This window comes from Myotis daubentonii, chromosome 4, assembly GCF_963259705.1.
Source record: "Myotis daubentonii chromosome 4, mMyoDau2.1, whole genome shotgun sequence".
NCBI classification, from domain to species: domain Eukaryota; kingdom Metazoa; phylum Chordata; class Mammalia; order Chiroptera; family Vespertilionidae; genus Myotis; species Myotis daubentonii.
The window spans coordinates 2,811,189-2,831,895 of NC_081843.1; the positions used below are offsets into that span (position 1 = coordinate 2,811,189).

General features: G+C 46.5%; 1 protein-coding gene and 1 non-coding gene across 4 annotated transcripts in view; one reads left to right on the forward strand and one right to left on the reverse strand.

Moving 5' to 3' along the window:
* Window positions 1-21: 21 nt before the first annotated feature.
* IQCK (IQ motif containing K) overlaps window positions 22-20,707 on the forward strand; it is a 142,736-nt gene continuing 122,050 nt past the window's right edge. For all 3 annotated transcript variants that reach the window (XM_059691986.1, XM_059691988.1, XM_059691987.1), the window contains exons 1-4: window positions 22-187; window positions 5,480-5,544; window positions 7,336-7,465; window positions 8,766-8,863. In XM_059691986.1, coding sequence (XP_059547969.1) covers window positions 40-187; window positions 5,480-5,544; window positions 7,336-7,465; window positions 8,766-8,863 — 441 coding nt within the window. In that variant the 5' untranslated portion in view covers window positions 22-39. The remainder of the gene's footprint in view (window positions 188-5,479; window positions 5,545-7,335; window positions 7,466-8,765; window positions 8,864-20,707) is intronic.
* LOC132234021 (U2 spliceosomal RNA) lies at window positions 18,161-18,346 on the reverse strand. The gene has a single exon (XR_009452849.1). It is a non-coding gene; the product is annotated as a U2 spliceosomal RNA (small nuclear RNA).

The window sequence follows — 20,707 nt, forward strand, 5'->3', positions numbered from 1 at the left end:
CGGGTCGTGGCCGGCGGGAGTGCGGTTGCCGTGGAAACCATGGCGGCGCCTGGGAGGGTGGGCAGCCGCGCCGCGCAGCACGAGGAGCGGGCCGGCTCCTTGGAGTCCGTTCCCACCGCGTGCCCCGCGGCCCTCGAGCAGCCGGCGGAGCCGCCGGGCAGGACCCTGTGGGAGCGGATCTGCGAGGGTAGGCGGCGCCGCGGGGCCAGGACGGGGCGGGGCAGGGATGGGCCGCGGGGGTGATTGACGCGCGAGGCCCCCTGGCGGCCGCGCCGCTGACCCGCGGAGCCCGTTTATACCCCGGAAACAGGCCTGGAGGGCCTGCTTATGATTATGCGGCGCGGCCGCCAGCGTCCATCCGCAGTCGGTGGCAAGTGTGGGGCCGAGTGGCGGAAGCAGTGCAATGGCCAGGCGGTGTGGACCAGGATGCGCGAACCTATTCAGTGAACAGGTTCATTCACACCTGAGTTCCCAGGACCCGCCCACAGAGTTCCTAACGGGGTTCAGGAACCTGCCTTGCATGCGCACCGGGGGAGTTTTGATGTGGATAATCTGTGGCCCACATGCTGAAGGAGCATGGGCCAGGCAGACTTGGGGTTAATCCCTCTGCACTTCTAACCTTCCCCTAAGATCCCCAAATGGGTCCCCGCCTTCTTTGCGGCCCTGCATACATCCCCCTGATCATGAGGCGCTATACAAAATACCCCGTGTACGTTGGTCAAGTTATTTAACTTGTTACTCTCTCGCTGAAGTGAGCGTAATGATGGTACCTAGTTTATGGTGTTAGGAGGATGCACCTGGATGGTCACAGAAAGTAGAAAACTGACAGCAAGAGCTCAATAATGTTAGCCCTGAAGAAGTAATGTATCTTTTTTTTTTTAATGGAACTCCCATTTGACCCTGTGATCCCACTTCTGGGAATATATCCCAAGAAACCAGAAACACCAATCAGAAAGGATATATGCATCCCTATGTTCATAGCAGCACAATTCACCATAGCTAAGATTTGGAACCAGCCTAAGTGCCCATCAGCAGATGAGTGGATTATAAAACAGTGGTACATCTACACAATGGAATACTATGCTGCTGTAAAAAAGAAGGAACTCTTACCATTTGCAACAGCATGGATGGAACTGGAGAGCATTATGCTAAGTGAAATAAGCCAGTCAGAGAAAGATAAATATCACATGATCTCACTCATTTGTGGAATCTAATGAACAACATAAACTGATGAACAAAAACAGATCCAGAGACAGAGAAGCATCAATCAGACTGTGAAACCTCAGAGGGAAGGTAGGGGAAAGTAGAGGTAAGGGGAAGAGGTCAACCAAAGGACTTGTGTGCATGCATATAAGCCTAACTAATGGACACAGACAACAGGGGGGTGAGGGCATGAGTGGGGGAATGGGGGGATAAGGATACATATGTAATACCTTAATAAAAAGAGAAAAAAAAATTATAGATATTTTTCTACTAAAAATAGTATATTTTCCCCATTTCTCTATCTAGTTGCTTATTACTAGGCCAATAAAACAAATTAATGTTATATTTCTATCTTATATTCGTACAGAATTCTGTTATTGTGGTCCCTAGTTTTGTAGATAAATGAAATAAACATCAGCAAATGAAAACCAAAAAAAAAGTAATGTAAGCTCCTCAGCTCCAGGCTGTAAGCTCCTCAAGGTCAAGAACTCAGCTTTTTCATTCTTGTGGCTCCATCACTACCTCAGCTATCTGACAGCACTGTCCAGTAGAACTTTCCAGTGTGGTAGCCACTAGCCACATGCAGTTATTGAGCACTTGAAATGTGGTTAGTACAGTTTTGGAACTGAATTTTTTATTTTACTTAATTTTAATAAATTTAGATAGCCACCTGTGGCTAGTGGCTACCATACGGGTCAGCAAATGCTTGTTGAGTGGAAAAAAGAATGAATGCATAGTATATGGGTCCAGGTCGGAGAGAATGATGAATTGAGAAAAGTGGGAAATACAGAGGAGGAAGAGAACAGTGGGCTCAAGAGTGATAAATGCCCTCAAAGGCTATCCATTCTAACCCATCCAGTGCTCGCATTCCTTCTCTGTGCATACGTTGCATTATATTCAGAAAATCTTGTACCCATTGGTCCTTAGCTCCTTGGTGCTAATCACTCTACCCTAAAGAATCCAGTCAGATATTTGCACGTTGCTTTGTGGCTGTCTTTTCCCCAGAGCTTTCCATTTTCAGAGCCAAATAGCTCGTCATGATACAACTTGCTAGCGGTGTTTTGTTAGCGAAGCTGCCCAGCTTCACCTATGAGAGGAGTCACCCTGTACCTGCCTGTTGTGAGGGTCAGGATGGTGTGTGCAGAGGAGCTCAGCATGTGCCCGACATTTTAGAAGTGCTCAATACATATGTGTTATTGTTGACAAAGAAACATGCTTTGCATTGTGTTTTAGAATCGTGAGATTTATTTTAGTCAAACAGGCCTGTAGGGAGAAAGCAAAGAGGAAGGGTGCTCTCTGAAAAACAAGGGACTTGATAGAGTTACAGCATGAAGTTAACGAGATCAAGATGGTGAATTGTACACACTGGCACACTAATGACTATTATAACTTAGAGGAATAAGCCCAATTTCTTAAAACATTCTAACAAGTGCAGTTTTCTATAACAAACATAGTAAATTTAGTTTCTCACAACAAACATGAGAAATAGGATTTGGGGGAAATCCTATCTTCGAGGTAAGTATTACATTCTGTTAGGAAATATACATTTAAAAAGCAAATTCCCTGCCCTGGTGATGTTGCTCAATGGTTAGAGCGTCGGCCAGCACAAAGAAGGGCCTTGGCTTCAATTCCTGGTCAAAGACATGAACCGTGCCTGGGTTACAGGTTAGATCCCAGGGGTGGGGGGGTGGGGGGGCGGGGTTGCGTGCAGGAGGCAATCGATGCTTCTCTCTGTACCCCTCCACTCTCTCTAAAATATCAATGGAAAAAATATCCTCAGGTGAGGATTAACAACAACTAAAAAGAGTACACTGGCTGAATAAATGTGGCACATAATACTTTAGCAGCCTTGAAAGATTCAACATAGTGGGCTCTCAGTAAGTATCAATGAATGAATCAGTAGGTCAAGGGTCAAAAGTAATTTTCCATACTGTTTGGTTCATTCATTCAGAAGTATTCTGTGGGAATATGATGGTGAGCACAGACAGACCCAGGTAATTTAGTCACAAAACACACAGTCTATTAAAGAGATTAATTTTTACAAATTTCAAAAAAGGGTAAAAGTAGTATGAGTTGTTAAGAAAAAGGACACTGTTACAGGTTCTAGGATGATTTGACCTAGTATAGATCTAAAATAAATAAATGTATTACATATGTATATTAGTAAGTACATTGAAAAGATTAGGTTGGACCTATGCCAAATCTAACAAAGGCTGTTGGTTGTAAAGACATTATGTGTGATTTATACTCTTTACATGACATCTCTGTATTATTTGGAATTTTCTTACAAGCTCTTATAAGCTCTGGTAATCAGATAAAGCTATAGAGCTGTATAAATCTTAAGTTCAGATAAATAGCTTTCACACTATTTTGGTGATTCTCAAAAGGTTGGGGAAAGGGTGAATCTGCATGCTTGTTTGAAAGGGAAAAAAAGTGGTAGAGCTAGAACTACTGTGATGGGCAGTATTCTTAGTGGCCCAGCCCCAAAAATTCCCCTAGTGCTGTGGTCGGCAAACTGCGGCTCGCGAGCCACATGCGGCTCTTTGGCCCCTTGAGTGTGGCTTTTCCACAAAATACCACGTGTGGGTGTGCATGTACAGTGCGATTGAAACTTTGTGGCCCATGCGCAGAAGTCGGTATTTTGTGGAGGAGCCGGTATTTTGTTCACTGAGTGCACTTACCTCCCAGTTAGTTGATCAGTCGCTAATCTAGACATTGCTGTTTAGAGACTTTTCAGAAGTAATTAAGTCTGTAATCAGTTGACTTTAAATTAGAGAGATCATTATAGGTGGGCCTGACCTAATCAGGTGCGCACCTCAACTAAGAGATTGAAGCAGAAGACACTTCTGCTTGCCTGCAATGAGCGAATGACCACGTGAACTGCCCTGTGACAAGGCCCTGAGCGCAGCCTCTAGGAGCTGAGAGCAGTCCTCACCAACAGACAACAAGGAAATGGGGACCCAGACTGACAGAAACTGAATCCTGCCAGCAACCATGGCGCTTGCCGAGGACCCAGCCCTCAGATGAGGTCACAGCCAGGGCCAACACCTTGGTCTCAGTACTCCTGACCACAGGAGCTGAGATAATACATTTGTGTTGTTTTAAGGAAGTTTGTGATAATTTGTTATTTTGGGAATCAAAATTGCTTATCACCTGCCACCTGGTATACTTGTCTCCAACCTGCTACCTAGGAATTTTTTAAAAAATGTTTTTGCTTAGAAATGCTCTACTGTCCTTTAAGGAACTAGATAATGAAATAAAACTTGTGTCCAGGACAACTATATTTCATTAATGTCCTCTTGCCCAGAAACTTTGTTTTCTCTCATCAGTGCAAAGCAACTATACGACATTAACCTTCCCAGAAATACTTGTGTCAGTCTTTCCTGGAGGTGTAACTAAAATGACCATGAGCATTTTCTGCCCTCTCTCAGCGGCGTCACCTGCAGAGCACGTGTGGACTGTTCTGTGCATGAAGCTCTCCAACAGGTGGGCTGTGATCAGCCTTGAAACCTGGCAGTAGTACTCCACCTCACTGCATATGAGAACCACCTGGAGAACTTTAAGAGCACTGATTCCCAGGCTCTTGCCCCAGACCTACTAGTACTGAATCAAAATTTCTGGGATTGGGCCAAAACAGTAGTTTCAAAAAGCTCCCAGGTGATTCTAACGTGCTGCAAGGATGAGACACTGCTGGCGCTTACAGCAGGACTTCTCCAACGTCATTGTGGGTACAGTGCAAGCCCCCTGGTCTTATTAAATGCTGGTTAAGTCCAGCAGGGCTGGGGCGGGCTTGAGATGCAGATTTCTAGCTCCCAGGGATGCAGGTGCTGCTGGGTCTGGCCGTGCTCTGAGTAGTGAGGGCTTATGGGCTGGCTTCCCCAGTTATGCACAGGAGTCTTCCCTCTGCTGCTGCTTCTGCCCTGCCCTCCCATTTTCCTCCTTTTCTCTCCCCTCTCCTCCCTGGATGCTGTTTTCTTCCTAGGACCCTCCTCATTCTCTTGTAGTTACATAATTGGGGTCAAAATCTAAACTCGTACTCTCAGGAAAAGTCTTAAACTCTTTACATAAAGCCTGGACTCTTCACACAAGTGAATAATTATCTCATTCATTTTAAATATGGTACTTCACATTAATTATTAACTTGTAATGGCCAGTTATTTTTCATTTCTAAAAACCCCAACCAAGATAAAACAAGAATTTTTACTTAGAGGAAAGAAAATTACATCATAAACTGCAATTGAGTATGGAATTGATGGTTTGCACCCACTCTTTTTAGAGTATGAAGCTGAGCTGCCTCCCTTCCCAGAGGGATACAAAACCAAACAAGAAGCCATGATTACCGTGAGTATTGCCCCATCTGAGCCTTCAATGAAAAGCTCTCAAGTGAGAACAGTACTGATAGCTGGGGACTGTCACACAGTGTCATGAGTTAGGAAAGACACTAGAGCTAGAACCAGGAACATGGGCCAGTCCTAGCTCTGCTTCTAACAGTGTGACTTGAAGGGCACTTCATAACTTCTTAGGCCGCAGTTTCCACATCTGTTAAATGGATCAGGTAATCCTAGACTAATTCACTGTGTGGCTCTGTGTGGCTCAAATGAGATCCTGGGTAAGAAAGGCCTTTACAGTGGAGTCACCACATGTCCATGTTGGGGACAGTTGCAGAGAGCGCAGTTTTCCCCAGGCGTGCCCCAGCAGGCAAGAAGACACCTGCATTAAGGAAGGAGGGCGAGAACAGCAGCCTGGAAGAGGCCCTTGCACAGTCTGCTTGGAGCAAATAGGAACTTAATGGAGTTTAAAATAAAGCAAGACCCTGCGAGATGAAGGGACTTCAGCAGAGTCACAGGAATGGACCCAAACCTAAGACTAGATTTCCAGTCCATTACTACAGCTGCTGCTGTCACAGAACCTTGTCTAAGAACTGTCTTGGCCTGGGATTGTTCTTTTTTCAAGGCGTCCTGTTCTTGCTTTATGGACGCACTGTTTCTCACATTTCTCTGCAGACACTAACCACAGTCCCTTCCCTGAATTATTTGTGCTTCTTCCCAGGTCAGTTGTTCTTTGTAGATCCTGATCTTTGTCCTTTATGCTGTTAATGTTCTTTATCTGTGTGGGAAGCTTTGTCTGTTTATTCAGAATTTAAAATGGGGACCCGAGTGGATTTTTCTATCTGGCTGGTATGGTTTTCTTCTACTGTTGTGCAGATAGGTTTGTTTTCTAGATACATCTGTTCTGTGAGTAGAATCACTGGCTGAGCGCTCACGGGGAGTGACTGACGCTGGAAGACTTTTATTCAGGGTCCGCAGGCAGGGAGCCTCCAAATGAATGGTCAATTTTTTTTAATCTTTTGACCACGAGCATGGCACCCTGAGTAGTTCTACTCCTTCCAGGGCTGTTTTTTAGATTTGTTTTTAGAAGAGCCATTGGAAAGGAGAGCTGGATAGAAAATGCTGCTGTGAGCCTAGCTTTACACATATTGAGGGGGCAGAAGCAAGCAGAGGGGAACTGTGGGCAGCAGACCAGTGGAGGCCCAGCCAGATTTTCACTGAACCCTCTTGTTCATTACCATCCCCTTTTCATTCTCACCCTCTGAAGACTTGAACCCTGAGCATGAAGCCCTTGGGAATCCTGGTGGGAAGATGGACTCCCATCCTCCGGGCAGTTTCAGACTGTGGATTCTGGGTGGCTGCTTTCCCTCTCTTACCTGATGACAACTTTAATTCCTGTTTCTTCTGGAAATGTTGGCACATCTCTCATCCACTGATGGTCCTAGTATTCTTCGATTAGAGGAGTATTCTTCGTTTGCCATTTATGTGTCTCAGGAGGGAAGAAATCTAAGACTTGTGCTTAATATGCCCCCCTAGAACGTAAAGTCTGATGCAGAATTGTATTCCTATGTTAGGTTATAAAAGAAAATGCAATTATTTAAGCTACAGTGGGGCCTTGACTTACGATTGTCCCGACTAACGAGTTTTTTGAGATACCAGCTGTCTCTCGGCCGATTTTTTGCATTGAGTTGATAGAGTAATTTGAGTTACCAAGCTCCTTAACAAGCTCGGTCTTGAAACAAATTAAACTCGTAAGTCAAGGCCCCACTGTATTTATATGAATTGATTTTCCCCACTCCTGCAGGTTTCACCGATGGAAGAAACACTTTTCCGTGGTTTCAGTGCAGAGCACCGTTACCCGTTTCCTCAATGGGCCACAGACTCACACATACCTTGCACTCAAATAAAATTGGAAACAATTGATCCCAAAACCTGTAAGTAAGGAAGATTTCCTCTTTCCTAGTTTGGAGTTTGTAACATTGCAAAACCACAAGGTGGGGTTGGGATGGACAGACAGAGAGACTACGTAAATAACAAATGTGTTCTTGTTTTAATTATTAAAAGAAGTGGCCTTGTTCCATTGATTTATCTTTAAGGTTGAAATATAATGATGATAAGTAGCTAGCGTACTCTGATTCTGTGTTAAATACAGAAGCGCAAAAATGTGAGAAGTAGAAGAAAATACCATGCTGCCCTGCTTTGTGGGTTGAAGCCAGAGACGTAGGCCTCCTGCCTGCGCCCCAGTTCTTCTGGGCCTCCTGGGGCCAGGCCTCTCCTACTGCTTTGTTCTGTTCTCTCTGCTTTGGGCCTTGGCAATCAGCGCCATCATGACCGTGGCCATGGGGCTCTCTCCACTGTACCCTCTGTTCCTCTCTGACTTTAGTTCCCCCCACATCCTGTGCTCATTTCCCCAGCCTCACTGGCCTGGCTGTGCCTGGCCTGAACCCTCATGGGACTACAGAAGTGCCCCACTCAGCAGCCTCAAGTAATACTGAAGGCCATGTTATTTCCTGGACAGTTCTTTTTCTGGTTCAGAAGTAAATGTTTCTCCCAGATTAACTTGGTCATAAGCCCTGAGAAAGAAGACACCTACTAAAAGGGTTCCCAATAACTAACTGGGCTCAAATGATAAAAGCAGAATCCAGCCACCATTGCTAAACAGGGGCCTCTCACACAAGCCATGCTTTAGGGAGAAGATTGCACTGAAATGCCTACCTCCACCCTGAACTGCCTACCTGCGCTGTTTCTGCTAACCCTTATAAAGGAGTTCCTGGGATCCTATTTCAACCCATAGCACTGAGGCTTTCCCCATCCAACTGGAGCTGTGTATCGCCCACCAACCAGACCAGCTCTATTCTGACCAGTCAGGGCAGTGCCTTTTGGACCAATCAAATGACAAGGATTTGGATCCCTCATTTGCATGAGGACAGACCAATCAGGGATCAGGGTCTGGGACTTCTGTCTATAGAAGCCCCTCTGGCTCTAAGAGCCCACTTTCCCTTTACACAGAAGGCTGAGTGTCCCCAGCTGAGTGGAAACACCAAAGATGTCTCACCTGAACAGTGCAGAGCAGAGCTGTCTAGCCAGAAAGGGACCTGGCCCCAGGCTGCCCCACAGCTATGCTGTATCACAATTGTTTTGCACTGAATAAAGTTTCCTTCACTGCACCCCCAAGGACCATCAGGTTGACAGCCCTTTGGGATCTTCAGCTGGGCATCTTATTGTTTGTTTCAGGTTCCCCCAAAGAATATTTGGAAACATTCATCTTTCCAGTTCTGCTTCCCGGTATAGCAAGCCTGCTTCACCAGGCAAAGAAAGAAAAATGTTTTGAGGTCAGTGGTTTTATTTCTTTAATAGAGGCCCAGTGCACAACATTCGTGCACTGGGAGGGGGGGTGGGAGGGTCCCTCAGCCCAGCCTGCACCCTTTCACAGTCTGGGACCCATTGGGGGATGTCCGACTGCTGGCTAAGGTCTGCCCGGCTCGAGTAATACTGACATCAAAGATCCCCTGACGGGTCCTTAGAGCTGCTGCTGAGGCGAGAGAGGCTCCTGCCATCATCGCTGTGCTCGCCAGCTGTGACCCCAACTTCTGGCTGAGTGGTGCTCCCCTATGGGAGCGCACTGACCACCAGGGGGCAGCTCCTGCATTGAGTGTCTGCCCCCTGGTGGTCAGTGTTCGTCATAGTGACCGGTTGTTCCACTGTTTGGTCAATTTGCATATTAGCCTTTTATTATATAGGATTTGTAAATATTCATTTTTATCATATGATAACTCCTTACCTCAGTACCTTCAAGTGGTTGTTCTCAATACAGTGACCCCTTTGAGAGTGAGAGCCTGTGCTTAGGTAGTCACTCAGCTCTAGCCCTGGCATGGAGTTGTGCACACACATGCCCTGCCCTCTGCTGGCCACTGGTTCTGGAGGGTTACTTGCTAAGTTTCTTGGGCCTACTCTCCGGTTTGTTACTCCTTAGCTTTTCTCCCGTGTTGGATTCATCAACCTACCTCTGGCCTCTCCCTCCTCCCCTTCATGCCAAATGCCATGCATGGACCTTGCTTCAGGAGAGGCCTGCCCAGCAAGTACTCATACGTACTGGTCATCATCCCACTGCAGCCAGTCACCTGTGTGAGTTGAGTTCCAGTCCTGGCACAGCCCCACATAAATACCCTTAGAGACTCCCTCTTTTCTGCATGTGACAGGACACGCTGGCCATGTGTGTTCCCTGCACTGTTAGAATACTAGAGTTTTGGGTGACCCACATGGAAAGAATAAAATAGCAACAACATTTAATATTGACCAAGCACTTGGCAAAATGATACTAAAAAAAAAATAATAAAAAAAAGGCAGTAACCACAGTGCAAATCCAGTCTGTTTGATGGCCCCAGGGTCTTGCAAGCTTAAAGCACTGCCGGTAATGGTGTCACCACTTGGTTGCCCCTCAGTGCAGGCTCACTGACAAGAAGGGGATCCTGCCCTGATGGTACTTCTGTAACTGAGGAGGCAATACTTGGATATTATTCTAGAAGAAATGCTTAGTTTTGAGACCTGGGTGAATTCAAAGGGAACCTCCATCCTGCCTCATTCCCCTGACTTGCCAACACAGACCAGGTCCTGAGGGAACCAGGGAAGACCGCCTTGGACTAACAGCAGGGGGTGCTCTGCTCAAGGAGAGTAAACAGAGGAGGCTCCAGGCCTAAGGCTCCCTTCACCTGCCGGTTCACTGCGCTGTGATGACTGTGCTGGGACGAGTGCTACAGAGCCTTGTCCCTGAGCACTTGCCCTCTGAGGTCCACACTGGTCAGATCATCTCATTTCCCCTCCCACACCCTCTAAGCCAGAGCCCCTTCGCATCAATGCCCTTTTAGGAAGGAGGCCCCTGGAACTCAGAGAAGTTGAATATTACCTACAATAGCCCACCTAGTGAGCCACGAAGCACATCTTCAACCAAGGCCAGGTGCTACTGGGGCCTGGGCTTTCATCCCTCCCAAGTAATGGTAGGCGGAGGTTGTCCAAGAGAAAATCCCGGGTTTTCATTCATAGCCATTTTCTGGAGGACAGATTGTGAGTTGCCTTAGGTTATAAAATCTAAACTGCTTCTAATTCTTATGTATTTTTCATTTGCTCATTTGGCTTTCCCTGACAACTTAAATCTTGTCCCCTACTCAAAACTGACCTTCCTCTCCCCTGTGGTGTTAAACAGGGTTTGGGTGTGGCCAGGTGTGTGGGAGTGAGGCCGGAGGCCAAGCGCAGAGCCCTCAGCCTGGCCTGCCATTGTCAGGTGGCCTTGTCTTTGGCTTTAGGACCTACTGCTAAATAAGGGAGACCTCACAAATCACATTTAAGGGAACTTTTATTTTAATCTTGCTGTTGGCCAAAGTATGTTCTGTGTGCTGTTCCTTTATTGGACTGCACAAAGGATGGAATGCAATAATTAAACAATGAAATGAGCACAAGCGAATAACTTTTGTTTGAATGTGTTTAAAAATATTTTAAAATAGATTAAATCATCCAAGTTCAGTTCTATTCAGCATATGTTTATAAGCCTTACTGTGTGCTGATCACAGGGTCAGGCCTGGGGCACGGAAGGGGCAAAATACGGCCCTGCCCTCAAGAAAACCAGCCTGGTAGTGAAGGATAATGGTGAACTAAGGTTGTTTTTAACTTTTTGTCCTCTAAAATAAGAACAGATGTGGCAAAACAAGTAGAGTGGATCTGGTCGGAATTCACTTCTAGACCATAGGGCAGCTGTGATTCTTCTCATTTATAACCTTTCCAAGGCCACAAAAATCAGCTAAAAGGGCAATGTTGAAGATTTCACATTGAGCCTGGCTGGCATGGCTCCATGGTTGAGCTTCAACCCATGAACCAGGAGGTTATGTTTCAATTCCCAGTCAGGCACATGTCCGGGTTGGGGGCTCAGTCCCCGCTGGGGTTGTGCAGGAGGCAGCCAATCAATGATTCTCTCTCATCATTGATGTTTCTATCTCTCTCTCCCTCTGCCTTCCTCTCTTAAATCAATAAAAATATTTTTTAAACAAAAAAGATTTCACATTGAGGGTTGCATATCTAATGTCTACCCATCAATAATTTTGTAACAAGGGGTAGAGTTTTAGCCTCTAGACAATCGTAAAATGCTTTGAAAGAATCAGAGAAATTTCTATTTTTATTGGAGATTAATGAGGGATCCTTGTGTCAACTCTTATTTCCTCTTTGACCTCCCACAGATGTGCTGCCTCTGGGACTAATGAAAATAGTCTGACCACCAGAGCTGCAGGGTACTTGCATGGGGCATTCAGGTTTAAATGATCAAGGAATGTAGAAAATGTGGCTCATTCAAAGGATTAAACTTGCAAGAATTAATACACTTTAAAGACAGCCAGGCACACTGGAGTTCAAAATCGACTCTTCCCTTGCAGAGTGTCCTAAGTAATCTCTAAGCCTGTTTCTTATTAAAGGGATGACACAGGTGCTCCTGTGCCTGGGAGGAAGAGGGGACATCTACACTAATAAAAGAGAAAAATGGTAATTGGCGTACGACGCTACCCTTTTCATTGGCTAACCAGGGCTATATGCAAATTAACTGCCAACTAAGATTGGCAGTTAACTGCCAACTAAGATTGACAGTTAACTGCCAACTAAGATTGGCAGTTAACTGCCAACAAGATGGCGGTTAATTTGCATATGTAGGCACAATGCAGGGAGGCGAAAGGGAAAGCAGGAAGAAGCCCCCTGCCACTGACAGTGATCGGAAACCCAGGGGGGAGCTAAGAGCTGGGGGGCAGGGCAAAGGCGGCCCCAGGGCCGAATCAGGTGCCTTTTCCGCCCTGGCCAGTGATAGCAGGAAGTATGGGTGGAGCCAGCGATGGGAGCTGGGCACGGTCGAAGCTGGCAGTCCCGGGAGCTAGGGGTCCCTTGCCTGGGCCTAAAGCGGAGCCCGCGATCGTGGGGCTGCTGCAGCTGCGGGTCCCCGCTGCCCGGGCCGGATGCCTAGGCCAGAGGCATTAGGCCTGGGCAGGGGCGGAGCATGCAACCGCGGGGAGCTGGGGGTCCCCTGCCCAGGCCTGACACCTATGCCGGAGGCCTCAGGCCTGGTCAAGGGGCCGATCTGGTGATTGGTGATCGGAGGGTGATGAGGGTCAACTCCTCTGGCCAAGGCATCAGGCCTGGGTGGGGGGCGGAGCCGGGGATTGGGGGGATATGATGGTCCCCTTGCCCAGGCCTGAAGCCTGGGTCAGAGGCGTCAGGCTTGGGTGGGGGGTGGAGCAAGCGATCAGAGGGAGATGGGGGTCCCCTGCCCAGGCATGATTCCTGGGCCAGAGGCCTCAGGCCTGGGCGGAGGCCAGAGCCAGTGATCAGGGGGAGATGGGGGTCCCCTGTCCAAGCCTGACACCTCTGGTGGAGACGTCAGGCCTGGGCAAGGGGCCGATCAGGCGATCGGAGGGTGATGGGGGTCTACGCCTCTGGCCGAGGCATCAGGCCTGGGCAAGGGGCAGAGCCAGCAATCGGAGGGGTCTGGGGGTCCCCTGCCCAGGCCTGACGCCTGGGCCAGAGGCATCAGGCCTGGGCTGGGGGCAGAACCAGTGATGGGGGGAAATGAGGGTCCCCTGCCCAGGCCTGACGCCTCTGTCAGAGGCGTCAGGCCTTCGCAAGGGGCCGATCCTGCGATTGGAGGGTGATGGGGGTCAACGCCTGAGGGCTCCCAGTATGTGAGAGGGGGCAGGCTGGGCTGAGGGACACTCCCCCACCCCACACACCCAGTGCACAAATTTCGTGCACCGGGCCCCTAGTATTTTATATTTAGTGATGCTCACGGCATCATAATGGGATGTAACTGTCCTGCCACAGTTCCCTCCAGGCTGGGCTGGGCAGCTCAGTATTTTGAATACTACACATAGGCAAGATGGGTGAATTACCATTAACTTATTTTATTTCCTGACTTAGGATTTCTTAACTAAATTTGATTCCCTCCTTTCCATACCTTCCCATCCCCCATTCCATCCTCACCCCACCCCGGCATGTAGTCTTATGGTTATTTTTGAAGGCTTATAATTATACTAGTGGCCCAGTGCACGAAATTTGTGCATATTAAAAGGGGATTAATTAGAGGAAATATTTTAATATTGCTATTTCCCCTTTCTCTAATAGAAGTGTCAGAGATGAAAGGAAATTAGTAAAATGTATATGAAAATAATATATAAATTTATTAATAAACTGGGCGGGGACGCACGCAGGCAGCATCACGTTAGCGCTGGGCAGGCCTGCGTGCACCTCCGCCGGGGGCCACCCCGGGCTGGGCTGCATGGAGGCCCTCCTGGTGATGGCAGTCCCCGCCCACCTGCTTCTACTGTGCATGCCTCCTGCTGAGCGGTTGTGACATTATGGCGTCCCAGACAATGTGCATATTCCTCTATTATTATATAGGAGCACTGACATCTCAACATTTGTCAGACCCAAGTAGCACTCCTGTTACCCAGATCTGCACGCAGACTTGCATTTTCTTGATTCAGTTGTTCCTCACACCCTATCATTGGAAATGCATGCTTAAACTGACTGATAATTGGCCAGAATTAATAACCCAGCATTCTTCTCTGTCTCCACAACTGGACTCCAAATGGCTATTATATAGCAGCATAATTCATTACTTATTGGGGCCATTTAAATTATCTCTTGTGAGAGAGAACAAAGATGGCAGCGTAGGTAAATGCCTGTACTCGCCGCCTCCCATAACCACATCAAAATTACAACTAAAATACAGAATAACCATCATTCAGAACCGCCTGAAATCTGGCTGAATGAAGTACCACAACTAGAGAAATAAAGAAGAAATCACACTGAAACCCGTAGGAGGGGTGGAATGTGATGTTTTTTTAATTGGGAGGCCTCCTGTGAGAAGCAAGGGGTCCCAGCCCCACACCACACTCCCATCCCAGGGTTCCAGTGTTGAAGAGAAGTCCCTGTAACTACAGGCTATGAAAACCAATGGAGATTGTGGCTGAGTGACACTAAGGCTGCTGGAGACTGAGGTAGTCTCTCTTAAAGGGCCAGTGCATGAACTTCGCACTTCCTCTGAGCTCCATTGCTGTGTGACGGCATTGGGGGAACCAGGACATATGGACAGGAACTGGCATCAGGGCAGGAACTCAGGGCAGCTTTCTCCCAGATGGGGGTGGTTACAGGGGTCGTTGTTCCTGTGCTAGGACCTCCCCTCTCCCAGGGCTGACTAGCAGCCATATCTGAGTTTCCATTAGCATGCCTCAAACCTATCAACAAAAAGCCCAAGACCCAGCACTGGCAGCAGCCTGCCTTGTTTCTCAGAAGGGCCTCGCCTGGGCATCTCCAAGCCCAATAAAAGTAGCAGCCATCTGCAGATCCCTCTGTAGCTCCTGCCAGGTGGCCCAGGCAGTGGCTGACCTTGCACCTCCCAGGAGGCCACAGACCCAGTGCACCCTGTGGACAGCTTCAGACCATAGCAGATTACAACTCTACACATCCACAGGTGACACACCCAAGGGGTAGACTCAGTGAGCACCAAAGCCCCACTGAAGCAAGTCCTGCTCCAAAGGGTTGTCTCCTGCACAGTAGCTCTTCCACTGTAGACACAACTGGTCCTCACAGCTAATTGGTCTGGAGGCCAGTTCCTCCCAGTGATGCCAATAGCAATCAAGTCTCAACTACAACAAGACTGTGCACATAGTCCACATAGGGACACACCTAGAGTGCCCAGCTCAGGGGGATGGGGAGGCTGAGCCACTTTGTCCTACAGGGCACCTACTACACAAAGCCACTCTACCAATTCCAGGAGACATAGCAGCTCTAATACACAGAAACAAACACAGGGAAGCAGCCAAAATGCGGAGACAAAACATCACAAAAGAAGTGGAAGCAAGCAAACTACTAGATACAGAGTTCAAAACGATGGTTATAGGGTTACCCGAAAATCTTCATGAGACCATCAAAGGTCTTAATAAATAAGAATATCAAAGACATGAACAAAAACAGGCAGAAATTAAGCATACACTAATTGAAGTAAAGAATAATTTACAAGGATTTAAGAGTAGAGTAGTGGATTCCGAGAACCAAATCAACAATTTGGAATATGAGGAAGCAGAAAACACCCAATCAGAAGAACAAAAAGAAAAACGAATCTAAAAATATGAAGATAGTGCAAGGAGTCTCTGGAACAATTTCTGGTGTACCAACATTTGCATCATGGGGGTGCCAGAAGTAGAAGAGAGAGAGCAAGATATTAAAAACCTATTTGAAGAAATAATGACAGAAAACTTCCTCTACCTGGTGAAAGAAACAGACTTACAAGTCCAGGAAGCACAGAGAGTCCCAAACAAGAGGAACCCAAAGAGGCCCACACCAAGACACATCATAATTAAAATGCCAAGGGCAAAAGACAGAGAATCTTAAAAGCAGCAAGAGAAAAACAGTAACCTTCAAGGTAGAGTCCATATGACTGTCAGCTGATTTCTCAACAGAAACTTTGCAGGCCAGAAGGGAGTGGCAAGAAATATTCAAAGTGATGAATAGAAAGGACCTACAACCAAGATTACCCAGCAAAGCTATCATTTAGAATTGAAGGTCAGATAAAGAGCTTCACAGACAAGAAAAAGCTAGAGAACACCACCAAATCAGTATTACATGAAATGTTGAAGGGTATTCTTTAAGAAGAGGAAGAAGAAGGAAAAGAAGAAAAGATAAAAAATATGAATAATAAAGTGGTAATAAATACATATCTATCAACAATTGAATCTAAAAATAAAAAAAAACGAACAAGGAATCTAATGAACAAAATAAACTGGTGAATAAAATAGAATCAGAAGTATGGAAACATGGAACAGACTGATGAATCTCAGAAGGAAGCAGGGAGGGGAAGAGATTACCTATGGACACAGTAGGATGGTGAAGGCCTGGGGCAGGGTGGGAACTAGGTGGAGGGGAGCAAAAGAGGACTGGGGGAAGAGGGACATCTCTAATACTCTGTACAATAAAGATTTAAAAGTAAAAATAATAAAGAAAAAAATTGTAACAGAACATACCAGAGATGTCACATTCAAATACAAATCTTGTTTAATTAGGATAAACTCACTATTAAGAAACAAAGACTGCACTTCACATGTGGCAATGCTGCCTACAGAATCCTTCCAGAAAATTTCCCTTGTACATGCTCTGTGGCTAGTGGAATCTCAGACTCACAGGTAATAAGAATGCTGCTCCGGACAGAGCAGGAACATTGCAGACTGGGGGTCTCAGAGCAGGGAGGACAGCCAGTTGTGCACCTACTGCAGGAAAACGCTTCAGAGGCAAACTGGAGGCCTTTGTTCCTGGGCTGAGAAAGGACAAATGGATAACGCCATTCAGATACTTCCGTAACAATGAGACAGCCAGAGTATGACTAGGGACTCTGGGAAGCCTCTAACAGTTAATTCACCAAGCACTAGTATCGTATAGTTTAAACCACACAATAAAGAAATAGAAAGCATTTATATTAGGTTGCTAAAGAATAATTGCTCATTTGTATTTACCCTTCTAGCCATTTTTTTTCTCGCCCTCCTTATTTTGTTTTGTGATATGACAGAGCCCTAAATAGTACATAGGAGGGACCCACTAAATATTTGTTGGATAAATGAATGAATATGGTTCTTTAAAAGTCAGGGTCTATTTTCAACATAACAGTTAAGTTATTGAGAACACTTGTCAGTTTTCCATGGCGATTACAAAAGAGGCAACTTCCTGCCTGTCCCTGCAGTGTCCGGATTTGAAGTAGGCTGCGTAGGCTGTGCAGGTCTGTTGGAGCTAGAGCAGAGAAAGGAGCAAGTCCTCCAGGATTGAGGCTGGAACTCAAGAACAGTAGTTTCCAGCACTTTGAGGCTCTCTTCAAGCCCTGCACCTGTAGGCACTCATGGAATCTTCCGGTGATCCTCCGGTGGGTGCTTTTCTTGCCACCATACAGAAGAGGGCTACGCAGCCCCAAGGCTGAGCAAGCCAAGATTCACAGCAAGCAGCCTCTTTCCCGAGTCTAGAAGTTTGATCGCTAAACCATGTTGCAGGTTGGCCTAAGGGCTTGCCAAAAGCAGAGACCAGATTCTGACTGGAAAGGGGTCTGGAGGCTGTGCAGGAGAGGAGTGAGAAGGTAGGCAGCTCTGGGGCAGTCCCCAGGCCAGACCCTCTGCAGGCCCCAGGGGGCAAGCCCTTCATTTAGGTTGATCTGTAAGTACATGACACTCTAAAAAGATAAGGGAATAAAGCAGAGGGGTGGGGGGAGAGGCACTGCCTGACTGCTGTGCTGTAGAGCATGTGGCCAGGTGCACACATGGCTGGCAAGTGTGTTTGTGTCTGCACACATGTACGGGAGGGGCTTGGGCAGAACCTGGCTTCAGAATCAGCTCCACCATGAACACACTGTGGTTTTCATTTTGATTGATTTAATAACCTGATTTTTTAGTTTATGTCATTTTAATATTATGTCATTTTTAATTTGTTGTTAATTTATGTCATTTTAATATTATGAATTGGATTCAATTAGTTTCATAAAGATCCTAATCAAATACAGGGTGTCCCCCCCAAAATGTATACACAATTTAATAGCTGATAGCTCAATTTTGAAAATGAATTTTTTTTTTTTCTGGTGCACCATTCCCAGAGGTACTGCAATACCTGGTCGATGCGTGGACAGAGTAAGTTCCTATTCCATCTCCCTATTCCAAAAATACATTTAATATAATGTCCTTGGAGAGAGGATGTATCAGATATTAAACTGATAAGAACAGGTACTACACTTGATCTTAACCAAAAGGCCGAGAAGTGATGAAATGTACTTTAATAAACACTATCTTTATAAGTATTCAAAGGGTGCATAAACATGTTTGGAGGGACACTCTATAGTTTGCTGATTATTAGACTAGTGGCCCCGTCCATGAAATTCGTGCACAAGGTAGGGGGGTGTCCCTCACCCCAGCCTCCACCCTCTCCAATCTGTGACCCCGTGGGGGATGTCTAACTGCAGGATTGTGCCTAAACTGGCAGTCGGACATCCCTCTCATAATCCAGGACTGCTGGCTCCCAACCACTTGCCTGCCTGCCTGCTTGATTTCTCCTAACCGCTTCTGCCTGCCAGCCTGAACACCCCCTAACCACTCCCCTGCCGGCCCGATCGCCCACTACTGCCCTCCCCTGCTGGCCCGATCGCCCACAACTGCCCTTCTCTGCTGCAACCTGCCTCCTCCACTGGGACCCACTAACTCCATGTGAGGCGGCGGAGACGCCAGGACCCCCAGGCCTCATCTCGTGGAGTGGCTGCTGGGCCCCGCCTCTGCTGTACGCACGGCCATCTTGTGGTGGCCATCTTGAGATGCTGTGGCACGAGGACCACCTAGGCTTTTATTAGTATAGATAATTAAATCTCATAAATGCTCAGGATAAAATTCAGCTTATTTAATTGTTCTATTTCTTAATTTTTGGAGGAGATCACAATTGGGAGACACCTCCCCCACATGTGATTTCCAAGAATCATCTCAGCCTTAGCACTAGAAGGAGGCCCTGTGCATTTCATGATATGAATTGAGCAAGTGAAATAGATGTATTTCACCCTTTCCTAGATGGATGTTTGCAACGATGTGTGAAAAGGTCATAGAGGAGATTTAAGTGGCATGTGTGTGGCACTGAAGTGAGCATCTATAAATGAAGTCAGTGGGCCTTTTAGTTTTGCTGTGAAACTAGCTGGGTGCTAGCAGTGTTTTGTATTTTGTTAAATATATTCTGTAACTGATAAAAAATAGAAAATGATTACTTTGTACGAATAGCTGGTAGAAGTGTACATGTAGGCCATCTATATATCTGTAAAGGCATTTCCTTTGTGTAGACCAAGCCTGTCAAACTCAAAGGCTAACACGGTCCAAATAAACAAGATGTAAGTGTATGTGGGCCACAAAAAAACAAAAGCTTCAGTTTTCATAGGTTTATTTCAATAGAGACATGCTGAATACAAAGGGCTGAAATAAATGAGTCATCATTAATATAAAATAATAGAACATTTTAATAACAATATTTTTTCTTGAACTTTAAACTTACCAGACACTGAATAACTGCACAAATTAATAAGCGTAACACAAACCTATTTTTCTTGTTCTCCGAAAGTGAAATATTTCCTGTTGCGCACACCAAACAAGTCAGTCCAAGACTAATGATGTGGCAATCGTCTGCTAAAATATTCACTGCTAGTATTAGTGGAGAAAAATGGTGCGCGTGTGTGTAAAGTACATATGGGAAATGAATGCAACATGATGATAGTCATCAGTCACTAGTGAACGTTGTAGTTTTTATTAATAATTATGTATAACAGTATATTGTAAAAACTTAAGTTAGGAAATTTTTATTAAAACATTTCTTACATACCTTATATTGGGTGGGCCACAAAAATATTCATTGTGAGCCACATGTGGCCCATGGGCCACGAGTTTGACATGCTTGGTGTAGACTGACTTATGCAGCATATATACAGCTCTTTTCATGTTTCCATAATGACTCAGGATGGCCAAATTCAGTGGCCTGTTCCAGGGACAGAAAGGAAAGTGGGTCAGAAGCAAAGAGCATGTGCGAGGGATGGGTGAGGGGGCGGCCCTGCAGCAGCGACAACATTGCCTGTTTGCCAGTTGCCTAGTTGCTGTGTTGTTGTGCCATAAACTACCTGAACGTTCCATGACTTCCAACAACAATGACGTAGTATCTCTGGCTGACTGGGCAGCTCTGCTGTTGGCCTCCCTTGACTGACTCCTGTGGCTGCATTTGGCTGGTGACTGGGCAAGAGGGGAAGGTCCAGTTGCCTCACTCCCGTGTCGGGCCTTGGTGCTGGCTCTTGGTTGAGGCACACAGGTTTCCACATGCCTTTGTCCTGCTGAGGCCAGACCCGTGCCTTCACAGCCTGGTGGTTCCAGGCAGTTTTTCGGGAGGGCAAAGGCGGCAGGGGAAGGCCTGGGGTTCAGAACCCCAAAAGCATCACTTCCACAACAGTCCATTGGTCCAAACATCTCACAAGGCCAGCAGCTCACAAAGCAACTCTTCAGCGGGTGAGGTCTAGACTCCATCTAGAAGTAATAGCAAAGTCACATGTAAAGGGGCCAGGAGGTACAGTTAATCACGGGCCACTATCATAATTTTATATATAGTAACTT